This window comes from Oncorhynchus mykiss, chromosome 2 (genome assembly GCF_013265735.2).
Source record: "Oncorhynchus mykiss isolate Arlee chromosome 2, USDA_OmykA_1.1, whole genome shotgun sequence".
Classification (NCBI taxonomy): Eukaryota; Metazoa; Chordata; class Actinopteri; order Salmoniformes; family Salmonidae; genus Oncorhynchus; species Oncorhynchus mykiss.
Window position 1 is genome coordinate 46,607,414 of NC_048566.1, and position 14,819 is coordinate 46,622,232.

Below are 14,819 nucleotides of genomic sequence, written 5' to 3' on the forward strand. Positions count from 1 at the left end.
ACTCCTTCGTTGCCCGGGCGGTGTGTTTGGGATCATTGTCATGCTGAAAGACCCAGCCAACTTTCATCTTCAATGCCCTTGCTGATGGAAGGAGGTTTTCACTCAAAATCTCATGATACATGGCCCCATTCATTCTTTCCTTTACACGGGTCAGTCGTCCTGGTCCCTTTGCAGAAAAACAGCCCCAAAGCATGATGTTTCCACCCCCATGCTTCACAGTAGGTATGGTGTTCTTTGGATGCAACTCAGCATTCTTTGTCCTCCAAACACGACGAGTTGAGTTTTTACCAAAAAGTTATATTTTGGTTTCATCTGACCATATGACATTCTCCCAATCTTCTTCTGGATCATCCTAATGCTCTCTAGCAAACTTCAGATGGGCCTGGACATGTACTGGCTTAAGCAGGGGGACACGTCTGGCACTGCAGGATTTGAGTCCCTGGCGGCGTAGTGTGTTACTGATGGTAGGCTTTGTTACTTTGGTCCCAGGTCTCTGCAGGTCATTCACTAGGTCCCCCCGTGTGGTTCTGGGATTTTTGCTCACCGTTCTTGTGATCATTTTGACCCCACGGGGTGAGATCTTGCTTGGAGCCCCAGATCGAGGGAGATTATCAGTGGTCTTGTATGTCTTCCATTTCCTAAAAAATTGCTCCCACAGTTGATTTCTTCAAACCAAGCTGCTTACCTATTGCAGATTCAGTCTTCCCAGCCTGGTGCAGGTCTACAATTTTGTTTCTGGTGTCCTTTGACAGCTCTTTGGTCTTAGCCATAGTGGAGTTTGGAGTGTGACTGTTTGAGTTTGTGGACAGGTGTCTTTTATACTGATAGCAAGTTCAAACAGGTGCCATTAATACAGGTAACGAGTGGAGGACAGAGGAGCCTCTTAAAGAAGACGTTACAGGTCTGTGAGAGACAGAAATCTTGCTTGTTTGTTGGTGACCAAATACTTATTTTCCACCATAATTTGCAAATAAATTCATAAAAAATCCTACAATGTGATTTTCTGTATTTTTTTTCTCATTTTGTCTGTGATAGTTGAAGTGTACCTACGATGACAATTACAGGCCTCTCTCATCTTTTTAAGTGGGAGAACTTGCACAATTGGTGGCTGACTAAATACTTTTTTGCCCCACTGTATGTGGCATCCTGCCACAACCTGAGCGACATCCAGTGAAAAATGCAATGTAACAGTAGTATGTAAGTTTGTTTTGTTTTGGCTTTCATACCAAGCCATGTGGCTTTTCAGTCATGTTAAAAGTATCCTAATACTATTACCTTTCTTCATTACTATTTCCTTACTATTGTTGATGTAATTGCTGTTAATGTTAATATCATTACCACTACTACTACTACTACTGTTATTATGATTATTATTATTATTACTGTTAGCTCAATCATTGTTGTTATATGTGCACTTTGAAAATAAATGAATTTAACTTGCCATGTCAATAAAGTGTATTGGATTGAAAAAAATGAATAATTGAGAAAGAGAGAGAGAGAGAGAGAGAGAGAGAGAGATCTGGCCCTAAATTGACAGTACACCATGGCTAAATATTTTGACCATGGTTACTGATCAAAACCTTAGAAAAACCTTGACAAAGTACAGGCTCAGTGAGCACAGCCTTGCCATTGAGAAGGGTAGACACAGGAAAACCTGGCTCCCTGTAGAGGAAAAGCTGTGCAACCACTGCACAACAGCTGAACCTGAGACGGAGCTGCATTTCCTGACAAAATGTCAAAAATATAAAACAATTAGAGAGTGTCATTTTCCCAAATTTAAAACCCTTATTCAAGGTTTCAAAGACCTCTCTAATGAGGATAGGCTACCCGTCCTGTTGGGGGAGGACGCAGAGAGCCGTGGGTTGGCAGCGCACTACATTGCTGCCTGCCATAAGTTGAGGGACAGTGTCTGACAGACCAATCAACCTGCACATGTGCTCTACTGTATGCTTATTGTTATTGTTGAATGTATGGTTATTGTGACCCTTTGTTATTGTTGTTACTGTTGTCCCGTTGACAATTTTGATTCTCATTTTTATTTATATATTGTAAATATCCAAAATAAGCTTTTTTTAATATGTACATTGTTACGTCATGCCAATAAAGCAAATTGAATTGAATTGAGAGAAAGAGAGAGAAAGAAAGAAGTAGATGGGAGAGAGAAAGAGAAAGAAGGAGAGGCAGAGAGAAAAAAAAGAAAGAAGGAGGGGAGAGACAGAAGGGGAGATGGAGAGAGAGGGAGTGAGAAAGAGCTGACGTAAGGTAGGTGTGATACTTGATACAAGAGAGCTCTCAGAAGTGGATAAAGTCTAGTACCTCTGTATGGAGCCTAAGGCTATAGAGGCACATCAGTCAGTCACTCCACTGAGCTAATGAGCTCTACCTGCCCTGAGTGAGAAACCTGAGAGGAGCATAGATACCCAAAGGGAGGTGTAGGCTGTGTGCTTCATCACAGACTCATGATTTAACGTGTATGGTATGTAATCCACCACAGCATCATTCTGCATTAATGCATACCCTTCAGAGAGAGAGATAGAGAGAGAGAGAGAGAGTGTCAGAAGGTGAGTGTAGCTGGTGCATGAAGTCAGGTGCAGGAGAACAAAATGAGTGAGCAAAGTACTTTACAAAAAAATAAAGGCACAAGGTAAACAAGTACACTTGACCAAATACGAACGGTGAATATTACGCACGGGTGAAAAACAGCACCCATCGAAAAACCAGCCATCATCAACCGAAATGAACATCGAAACTATCACGCACAAAAACATGGGGGAAGCAGAGGGTTAAATACATGAACAGCTCTCTGGTCTTGGCCATTGTGGAGAGGTTGGAGTCTGTTTGATTGAGTGTGTGGACAGGTGTCTTTTATACAGGTAACGAGTTCAAATAGGTGCAGTTAATACAGGTAATGAGTGGAGAACAGGAGGGCTTCTTAAAGAAAAACTAACAGGTCTTACTGGTTGGTAGGTGATCAAATACTTATGTCATGCAATAAAATGCAAATTAATTACTTAAAAATCATACAATGTGATTTTCTGTATTTTTGTTTTAGATTCCATCTCTCACAGTTGAAGTGTACCTCTACATATACATAAGTAGGAAAACCTGCAAAATCGGCAGTGTATCAAATACTTGTTCTCCCCACTGTATATTGGTAGATGGGTAAAAAACAACAGACATTGAATATCCCTTTGATCATGGTGCAGTTATCCCTTTACTTTCAATGCAGCAAACTCTCTCCAGAAGTTCAGTGAGGATCTCTGAATGATCCAATGTTGACCTAAATGACTAATGATGATAAATAAAATCCACCTGTGTGTAATCAAGTCTCCGTATAAATGCACCTGCACTGTGATAGTCTCAGAGGTCCGTTAAAAGCGCAGAGAGCATCATGAAGAACAAGGAACACACCAGGCAGGTCCGAGATATTGTTGTGAAGAAGTTTAAAGCCGGATTTGGATACAAAAAGATTTCCCAAGCTTTAAACATCCCAAGGAGCACTGTGCAAGCGATAATATTGAAATGGAAGGAGTATCAGACCACTGCAAATCTACCAAGACCTGGCCGTCCCTCTAAACTTTCAGCTCATACAAGGAGAAGACTGATCAGAGATGCAGCCAAGAGGCCCATGATCACTCTGGATGAACTGCAGAGATCTACAGCTGAGGTGGGAGACTCTGTCCATAGGACAACAATCAGTCGTATATTGCACAAATCTGGCCTTTATGGAAGTGGCAAGAAGAAAGCCATTTCTTAAAGATATCCATAAAAAGTGTAGTTTAAAGTTTGCCACAAGCCACCTGGGAGACACACCAAACATGTGGAAGAAGGTGCTCTGGTCAGATGAAACCAAAATTGAACTTTTTGTCAACAATGCAAAACGTTATGTTTGGTGTAAAAGCAACACAGCTGAACACACCATCCCCACTGTCAAACATGGTGGTGGCAGCATCATGGTTTGGGCCTGCTTTTCTTCAGCAGGGACAGGGAAGATGGTTAAAATTGATGGGAAGATGGATGGAGCCAAATACAGGACCATTCTGGAAGAAAACCTGATGGAGTCTGCAAAAGACCTGAGACTGGGACGGAGATTTGTCTTCCAACAAGACAATGATGCAAAACATAAAGCAAAATCTACAATGGAATGGTTCAAAAATAAACATATCCAGGTGTTAGAATGGCCAAGTCAAAGTCCAGACCTGAATCCAATTGAGAATCTGTGGAAAGAACTGAAAACTGCTGTTCACAAATGCTCTCCATCCAACCTCACTGAGCTCGAGCTGTTTTGCAAGGAGGAATGGGAAAAAATGTCAGTCTCTCGATGTGCAAAACTGATAGAGACATACCCCAAGCGACTTACAGCTGTAATCGCAGCAAAAGGTGGCGCTACAAAGTAGTAACTTAAGGGGGCTGAATAATTTTGCACGCCCAATTTTTCAGTTTTTGATTTGTTAAAAAAGTTTGAAATATCCAATAAATGTCGTTCCACTTCATGATTGTGTCCCACTTGTTGTTGATTCTTCACAAAAAAATACAGTTTTATATCTTTATGTTTGAAGCCTGAAATGTGGCAAAAGGTCGCAAAGTTCAAGGGGGGCGAATACTTTCGCAAGGCACTGTATATCAGTTATCATTACTCATTGTGTATCTATTATTACTTTTATTATTATGTGTTTTACTTTCTATTATCTATCTCTCTGCATTGTTGATAAGGGCCATAAGTATTTAATTTCGCTGTTAGTCCACACCTGTTGTTACGAAGCATGTGACTTGATTTGATACCGGTAGGGGCGGCAGGTAGCCTAGTGGTTAGAGCATTGGGCCAATACCTGAAAGGTTCCTGGATCTGATAAGGTAAAAACCTGTCGCTCTACCCCTGAACAAGGCAGTTAACCCACTGTTTCCCGGTAGGCCGTCATTGTAAATAAGAATTTGTTCTTAACTGACTTGCCTCGTGAAATAAAATAGATGTTTTTAGCAGCTTTTGGTCGAGCTAGCTTTAGCTTGGTACCTAGCTAGCACCAACGCAACTAGCCTGAAAACAATGACTAGATTGATTTAGCCACTGGTTGTTCTACTGAAATCGAACTTCAGTTCATGACAATAACTATCTAGCTAGACAATGGACTAAACCATCTAGTGTACACCCCTTCCAGTTTTCCATCTAGTGTACATTCCAAGTAAGTAACTGTTGTTTTGGGGCTGTGAGTACCTCTCTTGGTAGCTGTACACTTTTGGACTTACTTTCATTTTGTAACATAATTGCTTCTGTTTTCCTGAGGTGCAGAGATAGCTTGTTGTCTATGAGCCATGCATTGATGTTAGTGAGCTCTGCACTCATTATACTCTCCAGTGTGGTTTGGTTTTTGTGAGACAACAGAAGTGCAGAGTCATCTCCATAAAGAAACAAGTGACATGAGCAAGCATCCTTCATAGCACGCCACAGCTTATGGGTTTAGCCTCTGGAAGGCAAATCATTTACATGAACCACTTGTTCCCGCCCAACAAGTAGGACTTACCCCATTCAAGAGTGGTACTGCCCAATCCCAGAGCCTCTAGCTTGGCAAGTAGGATGCTACGATTAACTGTATCAAAAGCCTTCTGGAGGTCAAGCAGCACAATTCCACATAAGTTACTATTATCAATCTCCTTCCTTATGTGGTCATTTAAGTATAGGGGGCATGAGTCAGTAGATTATGATTTTCTGAACCCTGACTGAAATTCAAACATGAGAGCTGCACATGAAACACTCTCTCCAATATCTTGGTCATGACACTGAGGATAGAAACTGGCCTGTAGTTCCCAGGGACGGGCCTACTCCCCTTCTGGTGCAAAGGATTGACTGGCCATTTTCATATCCTTTGGAAATGTACCTTGATCGAGAGAGAGGTTCTTTTTTTTTATATAAAAAAATTACCCCCTTTTTTCTCCCCAATTTCGTGGTATCCAATTGGTAGAAGTTACAGTCTTGTCTCATCGCTGCAACTCCCGCACGGACTCGGGAGAGGCGAAGGTCGAGAGCCATGCGTCCTCCGAAACACAACCCAACCAAGCCGCACTGCTTCTTGACACAATGCACATCCAACCCGGAAGCCAGCCGCACCAATGTGTTGGAGGAAACACCGTACACCTAGTGACCTGGTCGACGTGCACTGCGCCCAGCCCGCCACAGGAGTCGCTAGTGCGCGACGAGACAAGGATATATTTCTTAAAGGCCTTGTTCCTTGATTCAATGGCTTCAGTGATTTCATGATTAAACCAAGGGTTGGATCTCTGCTTTACTCTAACTTGTCTAATGGGACCCACAGTGTTAACAATCCAGAAGATTTGTCCAGAGGAACCTACTCTTGAAAGCCTCCCAGGGTCCATCAATGCTCACACTAGTCAGCACAGGTGATTAGTCAACTTTACCAAGTCGCTCCCTAAACATGTCAACACTATACTTTTTGAGGGGCTCAGACTATTACAGTTTTAAGAAATAGATAGGGAGAGCGAGATGTAGTGTTTGAGACGGAGAGGAGAGATGGGGTGTGTCAAATTGTATTTGTCGCATGCTTTCGTAAAAAACAGGTGTAAACTAACAGTGAAATATAGAAAAAATAATAACAAGAGGAATAAATACACAAATGAGTAACAATAACTTGGCTATATACACAGGGTACCTGTACCGAGTCGATGTGCAGAGGTACAAGGTAATTGAGGTAGATACACTCCCGTTCAAAAATTTTGGGTCACTTAGAAATGTCCTTGTTTTCCCTGAAAACACACATGAAATGAGTTGCAAAATTAATAGGCAATATAGTCAAGAAGTTGACAAGGTTATAAATAAAGATTTTTAATTGAAATAATAATTGTGTCCTTCAAACTTTGCTTTCGTCAAATAATCCTCCATTTGCAGCAATTACAGCCTTGCAGACCTTTGGCATTCTAGTTGTCAATTTGTTGAGGACTTGAGAGGGGTCTGTTTCTCAAACTAGACACTCTAATGTACTTGTCCTCTTGCTCAGTTGTGTACCGGGGCCTCTCACTCCTCTTTCTATTCTGGTTAGAGACAGTTTGTGCTGTTCTGTGAAGGGAGAAGTACACAGCGTTGTACCATATCTTCAGTTTCTTGGCAATTTCACGCATGGAATAGCCTTCATTTCTCAGAACAAGAATAGACTAACGAGTTTCAGAAGAAAGGTATTTATTTCTGGCCATTTTGAGCCTGTAATCAAACCCACAAATGCTGATGCTACAGATAATCAACTAGTCTAAAGAAAGTCAGTTTTATTGCTTCTTTAACTAGCACAACAGTTTTCAGCTGTGCTAACATAATTGCGAGAGGGTTTTCTAATGATAAATTAGCCTTTTAAAATTAGGAACTTGAATTAGCTAACACAACATGCCATTGGAACACAGGAGTGATGGTTGCTGATAATGGGCCTCTGTACACCTATGTAGATATTCCATAAAAAAATCTGCTGTTAACAACTACAATAGTCATTTACAACATTAACAATGTCTACACTGTATTTCTGATTAATTTGATTTGATTTTAATGCACAAAAAATGTGCTTTTCTTTCAAAAACAAGGACATTTCTAAGTGACCCCAAACTTTTGAACGGTAGTGTATATACATATAAGCAGGGGTAACGTGAGTAGGCAACAGGATAGATAATAAACAGCATCAGCAGTGTAATGTAATGAGTCAAAAGAGTAAGTGCATTGTACATGGTGATCTATGATGACGAGGATCTGATGTAATAGTCAGCCTAGAGCTCAGCAATAGGACTTATAGTATCTTATTCATAACTAACATACTGCCCACAGGGCATTTGACTACTATTCTAAGACTGAGAGTAAGAGGAATAAGAACAAACAAGAGAGAGGGAGAACGAGAGAAAGGCATGTTGTCCACTATATGTATAGCCATCTCGAAAACCAACAGCAAATATTGGGTGCTATAGCTAGCTAGCAAGTTGAGGCTATGGAGTTCAAATCTGAAATGACGGAAGTGGACGGAAAACACCTATACATTGGCCAAAGCCCGTACTCAGTCCCTCTCCTTACAAAGCACCAAAAACAGCTAACCATACCCAAATATTATGACCCTATGTCACCTCAACAGACTACGTACATTAAATGAGAGAGGTAAATAATATATGATATAGAAAAAAACGGAGAGTGAGAGTAGAGAGAGAGTCATGGACTCACCCGAGCATCGTCCTCGTGACTGTCGCTGGTGTCCTCTGTCTTGTGGTGGCCGGCTGAGGAGCGAGAGTCCCTCTTGCGGCTGGTGTCTGTCCCCTCCAACTGCCTCTCCCCATCTGGAGGCAACACAGAGACAGCAGGGTCAGAGGGAGAGCCTTCATCATCATCATCATCATCATTGCCATCATCTTTGGCAGCAACATCATTGTAATTAGTAGTATCATCATAATCATCCCCATCATTACATCATCCTCTCTATCGTTAGCAGTGTCATTATTATCATTGTCATCATCACCACCACCGCCATCATCATCGTCAGTATAACATTCATCATCAGTAGTCATTATCATTGGTGCCATCCTCATCATCCTCATCATCACAAGTGGCAAATATAATGTCAAATATCTTACACAATAAGTGAGAGAGAGAGAAACAGCAGCCAGCTGAGGAAGAGAGAAAAAGGAGGGAAAGAGAGAGATAAAAAATAGGGACAAAAAGAGGGAGAGAAGGAGAGGTTTATCTTGTGAGGAACAGAGAAGGCTGGGCCTCTGTCATGCTGCAGATGAATTACGGGAGCTTTTTGGTGTGATGATGACTGCTGGGTTGGCCAAGGGAGACCAGGATTTAAACCCAGGGCAAGTCTACGGTAACGGAATTATACTTTGACACCGTTTTCTTTCTTTAAAATGTATGCCAAATAAAACTATTTACTTCAAAGTGTAACTAACAATACTCTATGCACAATAACTACTTTTAACAATTTCCACTAAAACTTTTACAAAAAAAACGTATCTAGTGGAAGAACTGTGCAGATGCAAACTTCGCTGACTGAATTATAGTAAAATCTCCCTCAGGTTTTTATGCGACAATGTTTTCCAAAAACGAAATATCACATCCGAATTAAAATTCAAAGATGTCTGCAGAAAGAACCGTGTGTCATCTATGACCTGGCACTGTGAGATATGGACATGGAATGTCATTCTCCTCATGTTTCACAACTTTGGACATCACAGTGCAGCACAGCAAAGTTCAATAAAGTGCAGTAGAGTAAAGTACAGTAAAGTAGCATATAATTCAGTACAATAGAGTACCATACAACATACTGTACCGTATTGTACTATACTCTACAGTGCTCTACTCACTGTACAGTATTGTAATGTACTATACTTGGTATTTTATTAGGATCCCCATTAGCTGTTGCGAAAGCAGCAGCTACTCTTCCTGGCGTTCACAAATTAAACAAGGCATAATGACATAATACAGAAGATTAATAGACAAGAACAGTTCAAGGACAGAACTACATTAATCTAAAAATGGCACACGTAGTCTACATACAGTGGTTTCTCCTTCTGCGGCACACCTTGCGGCACACCTTGCGTGCTGCCGCAGAATTCTGTGGCACGTCATTAAATTGTCAGCCATTTTTTCTGTTACTGCAAGTTATTGCTAGTTTGACCACCAGAGGGCATATTTGAGAAGCATTTGATAATATTCTGTATTGTCATAACTAGAGAATTTAAAACCTTTTTTGTAATAACATAGTATATGGGATTGACTTGAAGAAATTTGGCTTAATTAATTTGATTAATATTATGGTGTTTCTATTCCAAAAAAATCAGGGTTTCCATTAGGATAGAATGGAAAATATGGAGCTGTACAAAGTGACGGCCGGGAGTAGCGTACAGGATTGGAGGATTCTAAATTGCTTGTCTTCATGAGAACTTTGTTCCAATTTTCTGTAAATCAGTGATATTTATTCCCATAGTAATTTGTTATGGATCCATATCTAAATCATCATCTGCAATTTTAAATTTGAGTATTTGTTTTATCATGATTTTATTAACGAAATGTGTTTATTAGGCTACAATACATACTGTAGTAAACATGGGAAATTGCCTAATTCCTTACATAAGGGAGAGCAGGCCATGTTTGTACTACAGAATGTGGGGCACGCGGGAGACCGATGTTATTTCATAGTTATCTTCACTATTATTCTATAGAAAATAAACAATGTAGAAAATTGTAAAAATAAATAAATATTGTGGAATGAGTAGGTGTGTCCAAACTTTTGACTGGTACTTGCTTAATTAATTTGATTAATGTTATTGTGTTTCTATTCCATGAAAAATGAAAAACCCTCTGGGTTTCCGTCAGGATGGAACAGAAAATATGGCGCTGTACAATGTGACGCTCATAAATTCAGAGCGTTGTCAGATCGTCAGTTTGTAAATTCAGACTGTTTCACACTCGGAGCACACACTGGACGTTCGGGGCCGAGGAGTAGGGTTGATTTGAGCGTTCTGGCCTTACAACGACAGTCAAGCACCCAAGCTAACGTTGGCTAGCTTGCTAGCTACTTCCAGACACAAATGAGACCACTCTAGCAGAGCTGGTTAGACAGTTTTCGTGTTAACCAGAGCGTTGGTGACTGTAACTTTGCTCCTGGAAACAAATTATGTACGCTTTTTTGCCGACGTTTACTGACACCGGCCATATTCTTTTTACTGCTGTTTTATTTCTTTACCTACCTATTGTTCACCTAATACCTTTTTTGCACTTTTTTGCACTATTGGCTCGAGCCTGTAAGTAAGCATGTAGCTGTAATACCTGTTGTATTCGGCGCACGTGACAAATAAACTTTGATTTGATTTTAATGGGCAAAAATGTGCTTTTCTTTCGAAAACGAGGCGATTTCTAAATGACCCCAAACTTTTGAACGGTAGTGTATGTCTATGATAGGTACAGATTTGGTCCAGTCCGGTCCGTCTGTGGACGTTAACATCAAGGCCAGGGTGGACTGACCAAATTTCAACTACTTTTCAAAGTCCATGGACGTCCGGAGTCATTCGGTGCTGAGTGGGTGAAGATGCTGGTTACAGTAAATGGAAAGAGAGGAGGCTCATGGGTAGGTGTCAGTAAGATCTGGGAGAGGTGGCAATAACTGGAGAGCGAGAGATAGAGGCAGCGAGAGAGAGAGTGGGGGAGGGGGAAGAGGGAGTGTTTTCCAGACTCAGGCTGTTATCACTCTTGGTTTGACTAGCAGACAACACAAAGACAAATAATATAGTTATGAGCTGAACATAACAATATGCCAGTGGATGCGAGGACCGTAGCAGGTGACCCAATTGTGGTTTGTTACTATTATGATTTCCCATTTTAGCCATTCAATTTTAGTAATTCTATTTGATTTCTTGTTAATACCATTACCAATTTGGTAACGAAACTACGAGTTATAATCACTTAATAATGAATAAACAAAATGTATATCAGTAAAATCACTCATTGGTAGGTCTACCATTACCTCTATGAATTATTATAAGGCACAAGTCAATATTTTTTAAACTTAGTGTTGATATTAGTTGGCACGGGTCCTTACGTCAACATCGTTGTGTTTTGATGCATTTCTGATACCTTTGAAAGGTGCATTATTATTTGTTTGTGTGTATGTTTGTATGTGTGCGTGATTGTGCGGCAGTGTGTATACATGTGTGTGTCACCATATCACAGGGGAACCATTATGATCCCCATCTCTCCATTCTTCCTGAAAAAAAACACCAGACAAACACAATGGAAGATGGAGTACGGACCCAATTCAATTCCAATCAGTAACAGGGTTTTTAACACTATATGAAGGCTTTAGTTATTTGCAGATACCAGTTACTGGACAGGCCTCAATGTGTTTCACTATATCTTCAGGTGGAGTTCACATAAAATGCCATCTATATCCTATTCAGTTCAATCTCCTTTTATTTGTATTGCACTATATAGGGTCTTATTCAGGTGCCTGTTCAGAAATGCATAACATTGCCAAGGTTTGGAGAGGGGTATAATAAAAGGGTGGCGCCTGGGTCATCGACTCCATCATAAAAATCTGAGGATAACTTTTTGTGGTCCCACAATGCAATTACTGTGAAAGTGGCTCATCACTGCACACAGAGTAGATTGGCACACTCACACACACACTCATATACACACACACACACGCATGCATGCACGTACACACACACACTCACACAAATGCACATATACTCAAACTCTTATCACACTTACTCAGTAGCAATAAAATAATTCCTAAATGCTGTGTGCAAAATACAAAATATTGTATTCCTCTTTCACACAAACAAAAACACACACACGCACTGGCTGAGTGTGTGAGCTAGCAGAAGGCGCGGCAGTGATTAAATGGGAGCATGCGTGGAGAGAAAGCAGCCATAAAGCATAAATTGAGGTAATGGTTTTCCAATACGTCCTCTAAACGCTGAATGAGTGGCTGACTGGGGTTTATGTAGGGACGCCTGAGCACCAGGGAGGAGAGATGGAGTGGGGGGGGGGGAGTGTATTACGACTCACCCATCTTTTCTTGCATGAGAGAGAGAGAGAGAGAGAGAGATTTTTCACTTAGGATTCATGGTATTTTGCCTGTATTTTTCTTTTTTTACCACATTCTTGCCTGCATACACTTTTTATTCCTCCCATGCGCATGCCGGTTAAGAGTGGTAGTAGTCATGTGCAGATGTGGGTGGGAGTCCATTTTACTAAATCCAGTGACTATACACCATCAGAACTAAAATCCACTATGAATTTATAACACTAATAAAATAAAATGTATTTTCAAAATAATAGAATAGCATAGTTTGAGTTTCATTATGTTACATCCAAATGAATGAAATCAATGGTTCATTATTTTGTTCATTAAACAGACAAGACATGCCTACCCGTACTGGCCAAAACCCTTTGGGCTCCCGAGTGGTGCAGCGGTCTAAGGCACTGAAGCTTATAAGAAATCCCATCCGACGAACCATCAAACAGGCAAACCGTTAATACAGGACTAAGATTGAATCGTACTACACTGGCTCCAATGCTCTTCGAATGTGGCATGGCTTGCAAACTATTAAAGACTACAAAAGAAAGCACAGCCGTGAGCTGCCCAGTGACACGAGCCTACCAGACGAGCTAAATTACTTCTATGCTCACTTCGAGGCAAGCAACACTGAAGCATGCATATGAGAGCATCAGCTGTTCTGAATGACTGTGTGATAACGCTCTCCGTAGCCGATGTGAGTAAGAACTTTAAACAGGTCAACATTCACAAGGCCGCAGGGTCAGACGGATTACCAGTACGTGTTCTTCAAGCATGCGCTGACCAACTGGCAAGTGTCTTCACTAATATTTTCAACCTGTCCCTGACTGAGTCTGTAATACCAACATGTTTCAAGCAGACCACCATAGTCCCTGCGCCCAAGAACACAAAGGTAACCTGCCTGTAGTCATGAAGTGCTTTGAAAGGCCATGGCTCACGTCAACACCATTATCCCAGAAACCCTAGACCCACTCCAATTTGCATACCACCCCAAAAGATCCACAGATCTCTATTGCACAAGAACACAAAGGTAACCTACCTGTAGCCATGAAGCGCATTGAAAGGCTGATCATGGCTCACGTCAACACCATTATCACAGAAACCCTAGACCCACTCAATTTGCATACCGCCCGCCCCAAAAGATCCACAGATCTCTATTGATCTGCATACTGTCCTTTCCTACCTGGACAAAGGGAACACCTATGTGAGAATGATATTCTTTGACTGCAGCTCAGTGTTCAACACTATAGTGCCCTCAAAGCTCATCAGTAAGCTAAGAACCCTGGGACTAAACACCTCCCTCTGCTGGATCCTGGACTTCCTGACGGGCCATCCTCAGGTGGTAAGGGTAGGTAACAACACATCTGCCACGCTGACCTTCAACACGGGGGCCCCTTAGGGGTGCGTGCTCAGTCCCCTCCTGTACTCCCTGTTCACTCGTAACTGCATGGTCAGTCACGACTCCTACACCATCATTAAGTTTGCCGACGACACAACAGCCTGATCACCGACAATGATGAGACAGCCTATAGGGAGGAGGTCAGAGACCTGGCCATGTGGTGCCAGGATAACAACCTCTCCCTCAAAGTGATCAAGACAAAGGAGATGATTGTGAACTACAGGAAGAGGAGGACAGAACACGCCCCCATTCCCACCAAAGGGCTGTAGTGGAGCAGGTTGAGAGCTTCAAGTTCCTTGGTGTCCACATCACCAACAAACTATTATGGTCCAAACACACCAAGACAGTCGTGAAGAGGGTACGACAAAGCCTATTCCCCCTCAGGAGACTGAATTTGGCATGGGTCCTCAGATCCTCAAAAAGGTCTACAGCTGCACCATCGAGAGCATCCTGAGTGGTTGCATCACTGCCTCGTATGGCAACTGCTCGGCCTCGGACCGCAAGGCACTACATTGTGTGTAGATGCCTGAGGATTTTTGTTTATTTAATCCATTTTAGAATAAGGCTGTAACGTAAAAAAATGTGGAACAAAGTCTGGATACTTTCCGAAGGCACTGTATACGGCACATTGACCTTTAGATGCAAAACACCAGGGTTTTGTAATATCTTGTTGAAAATTCTTACAAAACATCTGTAGATTACATAAATAATGTAATAATGTAAACTGATACATCTTGAACATAAGGCTTTGTACTCCAAAGAAAGTCTCACCGTGACTTCAAGGATAAAGTTCATAGTTAATGAACTACAGCATACATTAACAAAGAACAAACTATAGAGGTGCATTTCTCATCCACCTCCCTTAT

At 41.4% G+C, this 14,819-nt stretch overlaps 1 protein-coding gene across 1 annotated transcript in view; it reads right to left on the minus strand.

Annotated features, from left to right (window-relative positions):
* Positions 1-14,819, minus strand: part of b4galnt4a (beta-1,4-N-acetyl-galactosaminyl transferase 4a) — a 437,447-nt gene that overhangs the window by 288,857 nt on the left and 133,771 nt on the right. Inside the window, exon 2 of the mRNA XM_021564073.2 lies at positions 8,198-8,310. Within this exon, the coding sequence (XP_021419748.2) occupies positions 8,198-8,310 (113 nt within the window). The remainder of the gene's footprint in view (positions 1-8,197; positions 8,311-14,819) is intronic.